Below are 15358 nucleotides of genomic sequence, written 5' to 3'. Positions count from 1 at the left end.
GTATTACTATTTATGAGCTACGAATTATATTTGAGTTTTTTTTTCTTTTTCTTTTTTTTCTTTGGCTCAACAACCGTTGTCGGTCATGGCCTGCCTGTACCACTTGTGGGCTTGGATTTCAGTGACTAATTGATTTCCCCCCATAGCAATCCTACATATGGCGGCACGGTCCATTTGGGGATTGAACCCATGACGGGCATGTTGTTAAGTCGCACGAGTTGACGACTGTACTACGAGACCGGCGATATTTGAGTACAAACTGTTTTAGTATCCTTTTTCAAATATAAAAAGGGAAACATTCGGCATGAATGCTCTTACATTCTTTGAATTTAAATGCAGGTCAAGCTCTATGAACCTAATTCGATTTGACTCTATGTAAATGAATTTAAATGTCAAAGTTTCCTATCAATACCAATGCACAAATTATGTGCAACAACCTGCTACAGTATTTACTAGGTGTCGAACCGTTCGCCAAAAATGGCCCGTACGCTACACTTTTTAATTGAAAGTAAATAAAACCATAATTGATCAGATTGCAATTCCCAGCCCATGGGCCCAGTATCGTGTTCTCATTAACAATTTAATTGAAAATGTAAAATTGAAATCAACGTTCCATTCCCCCCGGGACGGAGGTCAGCGGGCGCCTGAAAAGGGCGTGTGGCACCGAATTCTTTTTCGCCTTTTTGTGCGACACTGCGTATGGCTGCATTTTGCCCTTTCATTTCGTAGGCCTATTTTAAATACCCATCGTTTGGAGGCTTTTTTTGTTGTTGGGTTCGCTATCCGATTTCGATCGCTAATGATATTGGCGTTTGTAGGCTGCAGTCCACTGCATTTAAAGTAACAGCGAAGTTCAAACACGGCCAAGCCAACAGACCAATTGAGAACAACAGTGAACTTCTGAGTCACTTCACACCGGTGCACACCATCCGGTGAATCCACGGCAAAAAGTGAGCCTCGGGTAATGATGGTTTTATAATTATTTTCGCTACCATCTTTTTGACGCTTAAAAGGCTTAACGAACGTCGATACTTCCCCAAAGGTTGGGCTGGGTTTGCGAGTAGTGGGTAGTTGAATTTCACTTCCCAACTCGTGACTGTTCCCGGTCCGACAGTTATCAGATGCTAGGGACGATAATTCACCCCCAACGAAATTGGACGTGGATCGTGGGTGCAGAAATTCGCGGCCTTCGTGGCAGGTTGCCAGTGCTGGTTGCGTTTTCGCCAGTGTGCATCGGCGATAGTGCAGCGGCAAATGGGAGATGGCATTTTAATGAGTTTCATTATTATTCCCGGTGGTTACCTTTTCACAGTCAATTTTACCGTCCGTGGATGCAGAAGGACCGGAATGGTACCGTATTGTAAATGGCCTTGTTATGGATTTATACATATCGATGAATTATGCACAGGCCAAACATGAATATGGAATTCATTTTTTGATGAAAAGGAAAAAAGATACTGAGTGAAACTGTTTTAAAACACTTTAAAACTGCAAAACAATTCGAAACTACGAACTGCTGTAACTGCTACACACACCTATAGCAGTCCAGAGAGCAGAACCAATAGCAATTGAAGTTAGTGTACATGTTAACTATTTTTTAAATTAATATTTCCATAAAAAACAATCAGTCAAAGCTACAAATTTGAGTTTGAGTTTGAGAAACCTGCAGTTTCGTAAAGCGTTGTGGAGGGACAGGTGAACGCGGTCGTCGAAAAGCAACAATGAAAATTGAAAAACTTTTGATGGTTCTTGACCAACCCCTTTTCTCAAGAGAACAATACGAAAGAAAGGTATTTGGCGATCGATGAAACAGCATGAAATGCGATCGCGGCCTGTTGTTGGTATCCTTTCCCGCGGGACGGTTATAAAGAGATGCCGACAAGCACGCGCAGACGGTGGTGCAGGTGCAGTTTTTGATGTTTTGTTTTTCGTTCTAACGCTACGTTCATTAGTGGGCATATCTGTGAGGTTATAATGTTTCTAATTTGAAACTAAATTTTTATAGAAAAAGGGGCATGAGCTTATCAATTCTAACACTTTAGCTGATATAAGAGCGTGAAGATGAATGAATAAATAAATAAAAACATTAAAATCAATTACCGTATCACTCAATGGTACAAATAGCCTGAAGTTGGTGAGATCTTATTGGAATTTAGCTATCAAATTCTTGATTAAATTGATTAGCTTATTAAATGCGTTTGAATAAGACTTGAATCAAAGTGTTTGCGTTTTCGAGCTAATAAGCCTATCAGATTCATTGGTTTCTTTCCAATTTTATATGAAAAAAAAAAAATACTCCCTGTTGCCTGAAGTAAGTAACGCACCAGTAACATTCCATATTGTGCCCATCTCCCTTTTCCGCGAAAGATTTTCCCGCAAAATGAATAGATAAAAAGCACGTGTGTTTGGTTGTTGTTGCTGTTTTTTTGCACAATAAATTTTCAATCACAACAATTACTGACACATCCAAGCGAACGTGCGACTGCATATCACCACGTCAAAGGATACCGACAGGCTTTGTCGGCCTGTGGGCCACGCCCTTATCAAAGCCCGGTAAAGGATTCCCGAAACCGGTTCCGTTTAAAAAGCTGCTTTCAGGCACCTTGTTTTCGCGCGGCTGAACAACAAAAAAAGGAGAATTTCTTTCTCTTTCTGCTTACCTTTACCTCTTAAATGCTGCAACTGCAACAAGTGGGAGAAAAAGGAGAATGATTTCGCTAGAAGTAAAGCTACCTTGCTTCTTCTGTAACACCACGACCCGGTACCATATTTCTTCGATCGACACCTCCAAGACAGTCGCCCGAAAGGGCCGAAACCTGGACCTGGCAATCGTGGAAGATGGGAGGCAATGATCAATTTGCAATTTTTCTCTCTTTTTCGTGGTACGGTTTGCGGCCAGATCATCTCCCAGCGCAGCGCACCCGAAATAAAGGGGTGGCTGCTGGCGATCGGGCGCTGCAGAGAAAAGCTGAACAAAAGGAAGCGACGAACGCTTTCATTCTACGGTGATCGGCGGAAAGGGGGCAGGAGAGAGGCAAAAAAAAACAAGATCAACAACGGAGAAAAAAGCTCACGATCACGCGCGTTCACCTCTTTGCGCGCGGCTCGCGCGCCTTTGTACAGGTCGGTCGGCGGCAAGAGAACAAAGAGAAAACACATCCCGATCGCGTCGCAGAACCTCAACCAATGATTGGCTAATGATATCGAACGGATCATTATTTATGCCTTTTGTTGCGCAAGCCTCGCGCACATGCACGCACATGTACACAATACACAGGCTCGGTACGGCTGGGCGCTCGCGCGATCGCTCCCTGCGCGCGATCGTCCTTGCGTCTCCGCTGGCGCGTTTTCTCACGCGTTCTCACAACTTCACACATAATCGGTGCGGACGGTGCTGGTTGATGGGAGCAGCACAGAGGGAAAGGAGGGCAAATCTGTACCGTTTTTCCAACGCCTAAACGCCCCGATACACGACCACTGACAACCGCGGTGCCCCGTGCGAGCGGGTGTAATGTTTCGGAATCGAAGCATAATTAATAGTTTTAGGCTCTCCGATTAGGGCAAAACGGTTGCGCCCCATGCGTATGCGTTTCTGGTGCGGATGGACCGGCCACGAGCGAAGGCAGGGCGCTAAGGGGAGGGGGCCAACAGGGAGAAAAGAAAACAAAAACACAGCCTATTAGCGGGCTTGATTATAGGCCGGCGTTTGTGGTTTTGCCTTAACACCTTACCGAAATAAGGGAGGATAAATCGGGCCTTCCTTGTAGGAACCGCTCGAGCCTGCCTTGTGGCTTCGATGTTTGTATCCTGATGCACTCTTCAATCAAAGAGAGAAAGAGAAGGCGAGGGTGGAGTGGAGAGGGTTGGGGTTTCAAACCCGATCAATAAAGGATCAACGATTTTCTAAACCAGTGTTCTTCATTCTACACCAGGGGAATCCTTCTGTTCTTCTCGGGCAACACATTTGACTGCGGTTTGGTGCGTCGGTCTCGTTTCTCGAGTGACAACAGTTGCAGGTTAGCTGCAGCGTTCCAAGATCGACCCGTTCCCATGGTTGCTAAGGATTGTGAAAGGTGGTAATGCTACCACAAAACCGCACAAAGGTAGAACGACGGCTTTCCAACGCCTCGAGCTAATAATGATGATAATTTTCCCGTCTCACCGGAAGCGGATGCATAATGAGGCGTTCAGTTAAGTTGGTGCATTGAGAGATAAAATGTGTATGACTTTTGTTCAATATTTTGTGAAATAATGGTACAATCGTGTTTTGAAATGCACACTCTAGTTGTGAACAAACAATCACAAACGAAAGAGTGTTTTGCATATTATGTATCTTATGTAAGTTGTTTTATTTTATAATCTCTTGATAGGCATTCAAAATATTGCTTCTCCATGCATTCCTAATCTTAAATAAAGTAGCGAGTTGTGATGAATTTGATCGGAATTGCTAAGCTGTTTTATTTGCATTTCCCACTATACTGCGATGTTATTCTTATTGTATTGGCTAATATACCTAATATATTGAAAACCAATACAGTATTGGCTATACTGTGCTTGGTTTTTTTATGTTTATAAGATACTGGTCTGATTTTTGTTTGGTTCAGCATAGCCTTAGAGTATGTTTTTTGTTTTGATGTATTAGGATAGTATTCTGATTCACGGTTGTTGAAGAAACAGTGGCGGATGTACACGAATTAAGGGCCAAAGCGTTCACACGAATGAAAACTTTTCTGAAGTGCCGAGCTGGAAGCTCTTAGCTGGAGAAGAACTAAATTTTCTTGTGAGCCAACAGATATCAGACTCTTTTAATATGTTCAGCAAGATTTAGAGCACTTTAAGAAAGAGAAGACATAATCCAACAAAAAAATATTATCAATTTTCTGGAGCCTAAAATACCCAATTAGCTAGTTCCTACCAAGGTCCTTGGTGTACACCAAAGGGCGGAACATGTTAATGCAGTCTGTTTCAGACTGTTGAATTGTCAGCTCTGTTCATGGTAGAACTCAGAACAAATGAAAATCGAACCATGTACCAAGATTGGGACAAAGAAATTCGTCCGTTTTCCTAACTTTTGATGAAAATAGAAACGTTCATCATGTTTAGTGACAAAAAGTTAAAAAAATAGCTAGGTTTTGCTATTCTAGCCAGCTATGATATAATGAAGTTTGACACTGGGTGGTTAAAATCATATGAACAGTCTACATAAAACCACACACCGAACTGGACGAGCTGTTTTTAGTCGGAAAAATATAAACAAACACCGATTTTTCGCAGATAAGCTTAACAAGGATTATTTTTTTGTTGATGAAACATAAGCATGTCAAGAGTGACAGAGTGAAATTTCAGCTTTTTGGCTAGAAATAGAAAATGGCGATAATTAGCCTTTTTACAGACTTTAAATATCATAGTCCATTTTGATGCATAAATTCATCATATCAATAATTTTTACTAATTTATTACCGTGTAACATATAGATGAAAAGGGCAGCAAGGGAGTTTGATTGTAAAAAAGATGTAGTTGCAACATTAAACTACTTTGTTACGCAATAATCAACCCCCAACATGAGCTTAATCGCGCCCTCTCACTGTTTCTCTCTGTACCATTTAGCGCCTCGATCAGCCAGAACGAACGTTTAGCAAATAAATGACCTATGGTTAACAATCGATAAACGCATTCGGCAGTGCTCCCCTTTTTCCAAACGAATCACTCATTGCTTCCATGCCCATTCTATGTTTGCAATACTTCCCTCCTCTGTTTGAAAAAACAAAGCGAAAAAAAGAAAACAAATACGTATATATTACTTATTCCCATCACATGTCCTTCAATCGGGGTGAAGCTTGTTCGCATTATCATCCACGTTCGCGAAAAGTGTGCGCTTCACCAGCACAGCAGCAGCTGTGACTAATGATGATTGAAATCATTTTACTGAATTTGTTTGCGTTGTTTGTTGTGTGCCCCAGCACTGCCGATCCACCAATATGCTGCCGGGCTAGGGCGCGCTCGGTCGCGTATGTGTGTACTTGCTGTGCACTAATATTTCACTAGCCGAGTATGTTTCCTGCTCCACCCTCCCCCCCCCCCCCCCCCCCCGTTCACAAACTGTCCCATTCGAACGGTCGTCGGTACGTCCATTTTGAAACACACTCCTACTAATGTGAACCGAAATCGACTCGAAACGACACTGTTCTCCGGGGCGCAATGGAACGGAGTAGCGGCCGGCAGTCGGCGCTGTACCAAAGTGCCGGTGGTACAATTTATTGTCACATAAATGCAATCGGAAAGGAATATGAAAAACAATAAATAAAACGATGTGCCAGGGTTAAAATATTCAAATCCATCCATCTTTCACGTTGCCGCCCGGGCTGGAAAATCGCAGCTGCTTTATGCGGGCGTTTATCTTTCGTTGATTCAATTTGAGACACAACTTTTCGTGCATGCCCCGTACATCGAGGAAGCTGGCGAAGGGGTTGCCGGAGCAGAACGATTGATTGAGGGAGTGTTTTTTTCTTCTTTTATTTCGACCGGAAAGAAGCAACCAGCCTGGAGGACACACTCTGGGATCGTTTTGAGGGTGCTTTTCATCATTTCTGCCCGTACTCGTACTACTACGCCCGCAAATTGTATTCCAATTGCCGGAACGGGTCCCGCGGAATCCCGATACAATCGATTGAGATTCGGAGCACCGAGGACGGATGAGGTCGAACAAATGAGAGTCATTATTTTTCGACAACAACATTTTCGACAGACCTCGGGGTGGGATTTATTTCTCGCCACTTTCAGCTCAAACGCCCGTGGCAATGCGAATGCACAAATGCTCTGCGATGGAGAAGTCATAATAGCGAGACAGGCCTGTGCCATTACAGGATGAAAGGGTAGAATCGGTCGAAAGAATTACAGTGACGCAAACTCGAAGCTTTGAGCGATCACATTGAAGAGGAAGCATACAAAGTATTTCGCTATAATGATTAGAAGCATGCTGACAAAAATGGAATCTAACGGTTCAGTCAAAAGAAAGCATGGCTGGTTGAAAGTGTCAATTTACACATGTAAGCGTTAATGGAGACGCCTGGCTAGCGTTTTGCAATAGGATTAATGAGAATCGAATTGAAAAGTTTATATTATCATAAGTAAATTAGGTTACAGTTAATAGGTTGATCATTGATCCATTTGTTTGATAAAATAAAATGGTAAAATAGTTTTTAATAAATACAAAATATGTTTCAAGTTGCATTAAAACGCTCAAATAAATTGTCTGTTGAGTTTGGCTTTTAAACCATTCATTTCCCTCGATTGTATTAACCATTCTGCAATCTGTTGTTCACTGTTGGCTCAATGTGGCTTGTTCTGGTAATATCCAAAACGACACTAATCCTTCCCAGAATTTTCCACTTTTTACCCGTCATTCCGGAAACGCACTGCCACAGAGAGACGAAACGTTCGCTACGTTCGTAACGACCACGGCTAACAAATGATTATTGGTTTTACTTAACGATTTGGTGATAAAATGTCGAATAAATTGCCGAATGTCTGCCAACTTCGCCAGACCGGTCACGACGCAGAACAATGCGGTGCGTTCCGTTTGGGTCATTTCAGTGGACTTCAAGCCGCACGTACTCTCTTTTTTATGAAGCCAACAACACTGTACGAGACGATGTACCTGCTGCTTATGCAAACGGTGGCTCTCCAACGGTGCAGGCCGTTCCGTACGTACACAGAACAACAAGAAGAGGAGTTCGCTCGAATCCGCTGACGTACGGAACGATTATCGTGGCCAGCGGTGTCAGTGCCAACGATATGGTGTGAAGAAGTTCGTTTTGCGACTAATGATCATCGCTTTCCTCGAACGCACACGCTCATATCGTTCGTTTTCGGCGAGGGTTTCGATGCCAAGCATTCGATGCCGTTGTTGCAGCCGATGCAGTTTTTTGGGGGTGCAATGTATTATTTGAATAAATCTTTCGTATCTACGAGAGGAAGTGTAGGCATAGCTGCGTAGTACGTGCTCAGTGTTTTGTAATTGTTTTGCGTGCAGTTGCTAGCCGATGTGTAAAACTCGCTAGAGAATAATAAACAATATCCCAGTGTGTTTTTGGTGGAAAATTTATAATGACACAGTACAGTGAAAGAGCTGCTTAATGGATTATTTTCCATTATGCTGGTTAAAGAAGCACTAAACCGTATTTGAAAATTCAAAGACAATGAACAGATAACAGATATCAACATATTTGATTGGATGAATCAAGCAATCTTTTTCTGAAAAAATTGAATTGAATTGAATTGACTGAATTGATTTGATCAATATAAATAAAATTAAAAAATGATCTTGGACTTTCCTAAACATATACTGTTATTTAAGCTTGAACCTTAAGCTAGTCTTTAAATTGAAATAAATACTACTTGGCTTATGTAAGTTAGCCTAACTCAGTTATGTCATCACAACAACAAAAGTCACCAAAACGATTGAATATGTATAAAACACATAAAAAAGAATCAACTGATGGAACAAACACAGCGAGGCTTACACAAAAGGAATGTTTATTTAGCATCTTGTCTCCCTTATTTTGCTACCCTGGTCAATCTGCCATACAAAAACCAGTTTTTATTTATTAGATTGTTTACAATTCATGCGTCACATGTATACACAATCCATAATGAACCATTTATGGTAGGTATTCCCTCAGATCTAAGAACAGGTTTTAGCACGTATCACACTGAATGTCTCATCCAGAACTTCAACCGTTTGTGCTGTTGTATCAGTTCTTTAGCAGTCCCTTGGCCGCGAAGGTTGCAATGATGTGGCGCTCTGTGCTTATGCTTAGCTTAGTTTGTTTCATGTTCGGTAGTGCCAATGGTCTTGGCGGAAAACGACTAATGTGTTACTTTTCAAGTGATTCCCCAAAAACAAAGGGCTACGGGCGGTACACGGCAAACGAGATCCCATTGGAGTTGTGCAGTGATGTGATCTATCGTGGCATTTCGTTTCCAGAATGGAGGAGAGGATCATATTTCTTTGATGTGCGTGCGACCCGACTTGTACTGAAATCTCTAAATGATGTCTTAATGAGCGTAGTATTTGCTTCCAGAACGCAGAAATACAACAGCTAGGTGGGTTTATGTACACCGTCAAAGCGAGATCGGCAGCAGTGCGTAGTTTTGTGACGGTGCTGGAAAGAGGCAAGGAAGCACTGTCCTACTCGATCATGGCCGAAATACCCGAACGGCGGCGTGCCTTTGTAAAGGTCATTCTGGAGCTGCTGGAGCAGTACGGGTTGGGTGGAGTCGAGATTGCTTGGGAGTGGCCCGGAACAATGGTTAAATTTGGAGGCATCTCCAGCGATCGTGAGTCACTGATATCGCTGCTGACGGACGTACGAGCGGGTCTGAAGAGTAGGAACAAGGAGCTGCTCTTCTTTGGAGCTGTATATCCGAAAGTGCTGAGGGAATCCTACCGCGTTACCAGCATCTGTCAGCTGGTAGACTACGTGACGCTGTTCACCTTTGATATGCGGCCCCACACAAACAATGTGGCCGATGTGCATGCCCCGATGCGCAATAGGTCTTTTGAGACGGAATCAAACCGTGCCAGAACGAATGTGGTAAGGATGAGGCACGGCACTCGCTGATTTGCAGGTTGTCTGAGCTAAATTTTGTTCAAATTAACAAACACAGGTTGATGGTGTCGAGACGTGGATCGATTTTGGATGTCCACCGAAAAAGCTTATCCTAGGCATTGGAATGTTTGGACAGGCGTACACCCTAGCCAATCCAGCATCATACAACGTAGGTGCTCCAACCGTTGGGCCAGGTGCGGAAGGACAATATTACTACGAAGGTTACTATCCTTATTATGAGGTAAGGACATATTTTAAACAATATTTTAACCAACCAAACTGAGTTTAAACTCACCAAGAAACAACCATCATTTTCCTTACAGCTATGTTTACTTATCCGAAGCGGTTGGAGCTTATTCTATGATCCAATAGGACAGATGCCATTTGCCGTTCGTGGTAATCAGTGGATGAGCTACGAAGATACGACTTCCATTGGAGTGAAAATGAACTTTGTGCAGGAAAAGCGACTTGGAGGAGTGACACTACAGTACGTGGATTACGATGACTTCTGGGGCTTCTGTGGCACGAGGAATCCTCTCACCACCTTCATCTATCAACGTTTACAGCAGATTCCTTCCGACATTGGATTTGCGATCGAGTGGAATAAGAAGTAAAGCTCGAACTGGTATAAAAATATTCCAGTAAATTATGCACAACAATAAGTCATTGAATCTTGTATCCCCAATAGCGATAAGATTGTCTATAACGATGCTTAAACTATATCTTTTGTATTCTTGTGTTTAAAATCACACAAAATCTACCTCTATTTCTCATGCTTATCCCAAGGTGATATATTCAAGAAAACAAAATCATTCACCCTGCTCCGAAAAGGCAACGGCATATTTAGCACTGCCATAAAGATGGGATTTATTTTTCGCATCGCTTTGTTCGTCTGTGCGCACAACGTTGATCATCAACCATCAGGCTCGGTTTGGTGTCGCTTGCTCAATCACGTCGTTTCGTACAGCTTATTCCTTATTTTGAAAAATATCCCCCAAAAACCCTCCAAAACCCGCTTGATCGCACCCCGTGGTCCCGTCGTCATGGTGGTAAGCTAAAACTTTATGAATGAAACCTCCCGGCATGTCAACGATGGTTAAGTCGCGCAGTCGGCCAAAGCGGACAACCTAATCGGCAAACAGAACGGCCGTTTTCGAACGGACACTTCGCTTCAGAAGCACCCTGAAGAGTTTATGGGAGCCTCCAGGAATGAATCTTTCATGCAAAGGTTGCTATCGTTATGTGTGTGTGTGTGTTACTGGGAGTGCCCTATAGAAAACCCACTCGTCACGCTGCGGGACACACCAACGCCCACTTCCGGTTACGCTAATCTCATTATCGAGCCTGTACCGTGTGTGCCTGCCTGCTCGCTCGCGAGTGGAGAGGTGACAAAAATGATAATCCTGTCGCTCGATGCCACTCGATGAACATGATGCTTAAGTAAACGATCGATGGAGATGATGTTTTTTTATTTGTTACAACTTCCAAGCGTACGAAAGCTTCACTTCTTTCCCCAGCTAACACACACACACAGCCTCAAACTGAGCACTTGTCGAAGTGTGAATTTCATTTCACCATCCTTGGTGCTGTTGGACGTGGTCGACTAAAGGGGCTTACGAAAATTTAGTTATTTTCAAAAATGACCCATTTGAAGGCAAGATCGAGAGAAAAAAAAGGTACGAACGAGTAAGGCAGATCGGTGAGTGGGGAACCGTTTTGTCGATGATAATGTTAATGGCATTAAAAATGATAGCTTCGGCAGTGGACAACCCACTCAGAAAACGGGGATACACACACCTTCTTGCCCAACCGTCCGTAGTGCGTGGTGCTCGAAGCTTCACCGGTTTGTTTGTTGTAGTGATATTATTTATGAATGGATTAAAATATCCGACTAGAAAACGATCTCGACGACTGTTTCGGGAGGGTGATCGAGGAATTTAAATAATCCCAACCTCGCTCTACCGCTCTACATCGTTGGAGCGGCCTCATTAACCCTCTCTCTCTCACTCTCCCCGGGGGTGGAAAAAAGCGTGGTGCAAGGAAGGATAACAAAACAGGCGATCGCTCTTCTTGGGCTCGTTTAAATGCGAGCTGCAGCCGATCTTCGACGCCTGTTAAGCTCGTGGACCCGTATCACACGTCGAGTTATGGGTTTGCTTTATCATTTATTTATGAATTGATATTTTATTTTAATGTCATATTTTTTCGGACCCCTCAGATGAGCGTTGTGGGTCGGAAAGGGAGGAGAGCCTGGCTCTCCTCAAAGGTGTATTGATTAGGTTTCGGTATTTAGAGGCCGCTGTCAGCCACGGTTGGACGGAGGTGTTGAATTATATCTTCCGTTTAACGTTCGCGCGTGTTGTCTTGGCCGGGCTCAATACATCTTTGAACACCGAAAACAATCCAGAGAAAACGAGAGCGAGAGGGCGTGAGTTATTTGATGATTTTAAAGTATGTTTTGAATTTTTTTTGTATTATGTTAATTTTGTGTTATTTTTGTACATGGTTTTGAATGGTATTTTACCAAATTTCATTTGATTTTAATTGCTTCATTGAACACATTTGAATAAATATATTAGAAGTTATTTTCTTGTATCACTAATGAATACAAATTCTCAATTTTTGTATCAACAAAATCAATGCTTAAAACATTGATTGTATACACCATTTAGTATCGGATTTATGTTAAAAATTTAGGATACAAATCTAATATGTTTTTATAAAATATGTTTATCGATGAACCATTCAGCATATACCATACATTGATCAAATTTCTCTATCGCTCTCAACCCATGAAAACATCCGCTCATTTATGGTTATTAAATTATAATTCCAATTTCCCCAACCAGTCGACAGCTCCATTCGATCGCCAGGAGATTGTTTATTATCGTTTTCCAATTCTTATCCAAACGTCTTCCAAAGGTTAGATTCAGAGCAAAACTTACACACACTTCCATATAGCTAGAGTGTGCCTTCCCGCTGTGCCATAAGCTCAGTGTAGAGCCTCGGAAGCTGCGGATTTCATTCAGCCCGCGATCGGAGCGCATCTCGGCGGGTGGTTAACACTAGAATTAGAACTTGGCTTACGCCTTTGTCGTTTTAATGTGTCCTTTCGATCATGTTCATAATCGATTGATTCGCTGTGGAATTTCCTCTCGTTGGGAGGGGCATGCATGGTTGGTATATCACTCTTTGGGTCTCCTTTGTGGCAGTGCTTCTCTGTGCAGAAGCTATCACGCTACACGAACCGGGAGCTACGTTCCGATAAAAATCGATAATCATTCATTAATAACTGATCGGTGCGAGAGGATCGGTGCGCAAGGTCCTGCTTGTCGCGGTCGCGGGCATTTCGATCCGCCTGCCACTCCTCTCGGTTTCGAGGCAAGAGTTGGCCGTGCCGTTGTATTTCACTGATCGACATTCGCTGATAATTACCCTCTTTCACAATCACCCCGTGCTGCCGTGCCGTGCTGCCGTGTGGTGCAATGGTTCGCCTTTGCTGTGCGGACTCCCCTCTTTGGCAGGAATGGCAGGAAAGGTCGATGGCGAGTGCGAGAAATATGGCAAGATCGTGTTCCAATATTTTACCATCGATGGACACGTAATCAATCACACGGCTGCAACTCCGCCCCGGTGGTCCGTGGATCGACCGAGACGTTTCGTCATTCGGCGTTGCCAATGCGTTGCCTCGTGGAGGTTGGCGGGTTTTTGGGCAGTACATGCATTTCTTTCGCTTGTCGTATGTGGTGAGTATGATCAATCTTTGGGTTGAGGAGGTGTGGAAGATTCTGTAAAAGGTTGAACATCACGTTTACTGATACAGGCTCTGCAAAATGGTATCCATGATGTATTAAAAGTGTGTTGTAATTTAAATCGTTTAACTGTTTTTACAAGCTCCTCTGATCATTGTTCATGCTGGTATGGTAATCTCAACATTTTGGATGCGAAATTCGTTTAAATTTAGTTTAAGGACCCATTTTTGAATTAAAAATTATGTCAAGTACCAAAAACAGCTATGGAGCTTCATTCAGACATTCCAATGTCCAATGTCGGCAAACACGTGACATGTGTACAGAGAAAACTTTGTGGAAGCTCACATCATTATCTTTCTCCGCTTCAAAGTTCCAAATCCACTTTTGGCCCTATTCTCGCAACTGTCGTGTAATGACGATCAACCAGCGAAGCCATTTTCTCCGGTGTTCCTGATCGCTCTAATTTGACAGGAAAAAAAAAAAACACGAAGCTACCCCGAAATGGGAAGGCCTCGAAATTGCCCCTTTCCCTGCTGCCAACGACCCGGCCCTGAGCCGCCCTTAACGAGGTCAGCAGCCCAGAGAAGCCCCGAGGGAGATAATTGTCTAATTGTCATTGAATGAAGCCGGTGAATCGGCCCCGAGCGGAAGCGAATGTACCCCCACAGCCAACCCTGCCACTGATCTAAATGAGCTGATAGGGCCGGGACCTCAACCACTCCAAACGATTTAGTCTATGCAAACAAAACCTAGAAAAGCTAAACATATTATGGCGGCTGACGCACTGTTTAACTGACAAAAATTAGGCCCCCAAAGCTCGAATTATCGTTTTCAACGTAATTAACTCAACTAATCGCTAGCGAGACACAGGAGTGGGGCACAGTTGTAAAGTTTGTTTGGTAAAGGGATGCTTTAAAAATACGTGAATTGTTTACGAAAGGAGAAATTTCACCAGAGAAAGTAACGAAAAAAGGCATCTTACCATGTGCTTTGTTGATAAAGTACGCCATTATTGACACGCGAAAGATGAGGTCGCATTTGGATGATCTTCGCCGTTTGATGGAAACGTAAGTGGAAGTTTTCCTCTATTCCATTTACTCGAATCAGCCAAACAAAACATCATTAATCGCTTGGAGCATTTGGACGAATCGCGCGGGGCCCAACACAGCACAACCTTCACCGATAATTCGTCTCGGAAGCGGCGAAAGCAGGTGTCATTAAAATTTTCACGTTATAACTTACTTAATTGGGGCATTTTTTCCTCATTCCATTGTTGCTGGCTGCACCAGCACCAGCAGCAAGGACATTGGTTGGATCAAAATCATCCAATGTGTGTTGGGTACGTGATTTATTTCACCATGGTTTGGAAAATCGCCCTCACAACGCCATTCGACACAAGCACAACCAGTGCGCAAGCAGTAAGTGTCACAGGAAGCACACACTAATTATCGTCAATTTCCGTGCTCAGTGCTCGGTGTTCATCCTGTCGTCATTTCGTTCCAGACCAGGCTTTCCATTGGATAGTTTACGAAAGGGGAGACTAGGAAAAAGGAAAACGAACAACCCGTCCGGTTCCCTCCAAAATCAACTCCCCCAGGAAAGAAAAGGGCAATTCGGGGTGGTTTGTGGGCCCTGGTAATCGTTCGTCTTCAACGAGTGGAGGGATGTAAACGAGTCAGAGGGACGGGCGGTAAGTACATGGCGCTGATTTTCCGAGAAGCAGTACCAGCCCTTCGTCCACGCTTCAAACCGATATCACAGCTGGGCCATCTTAATTATGACATGCAAACCAGCAGCAAAGTACACCCTTTCCCGGGGGCGTATCATAAACGATTTGTGTTTTTTTTTTCTTCACGTTTTTGGTTGGGTTTTATGCTATGTTTTTTGTTGTCGTTGTTTTGCTGGACAACTTCACCCACAATCGTCGTCGCCATTTGCTAGGTTATTTCTTCGGTCTGGTGCATGCGAGCAGGGACTGGGACCTGGACACCTCCA

At 43.3% G+C, this 15358-nt stretch overlaps 1 protein-coding gene across 1 annotated transcript; it reads left to right on the top strand.

Moving 5' to 3' along the window:
- The first annotated feature begins 8700 nt into the window (after positions 1–8700).
- Positions 8701–10316, top strand: LOC120955929 (endochitinase-like). Its single transcript, XM_040377168.2, has 4 exons — positions 8701–9015; positions 9084–9596; positions 9670–9852; positions 9935–10316. The coding sequence occupies exons 1-4, from the start codon at positions 8716–8718 to the stop codon at positions 10223–10225; spliced, it is 1287 nt and encodes a 428-aa protein (XP_040233102.2). The 5' UTR covers positions 8701–8715; the 3' UTR covers positions 10226–10316.
- The last annotated feature ends 5042 nt before the right edge of the window (positions 10317–15358 follow it).

This window comes from Anopheles coluzzii, chromosome 3 (genome assembly GCF_943734685.1).
Source record: "Anopheles coluzzii chromosome 3, AcolN3, whole genome shotgun sequence".
NCBI classification, from domain to species: Eukaryota; Metazoa; Arthropoda; class Insecta; order Diptera; family Culicidae; genus Anopheles; species Anopheles coluzzii.
This window is presented reverse-complemented; position numbering and strand designations above follow the sequence as displayed.

Coding starts and splice junctions, on each gene's coding strand:
- LOC120955929 (XM_040377168.2), top strand. CDS start 8,716: ATGTCTCATCCAGAACTTCAACCGTTTGTGCTGTTGTATCAGTTCTTT. Junction 9,016..9,083: donor GAGGATCATATTTCTTTGAT/GTGCGTGCGACC, acceptor ATTTGCTTCCAG/AACGCAGAAATACAACAGCT. Junction 9,853..9,934: donor GTTACTATCCTTATTATGAG/GTAAGGACATAT, acceptor TTTTCCTTACAG/CTATGTTTACTTATCCGAAG.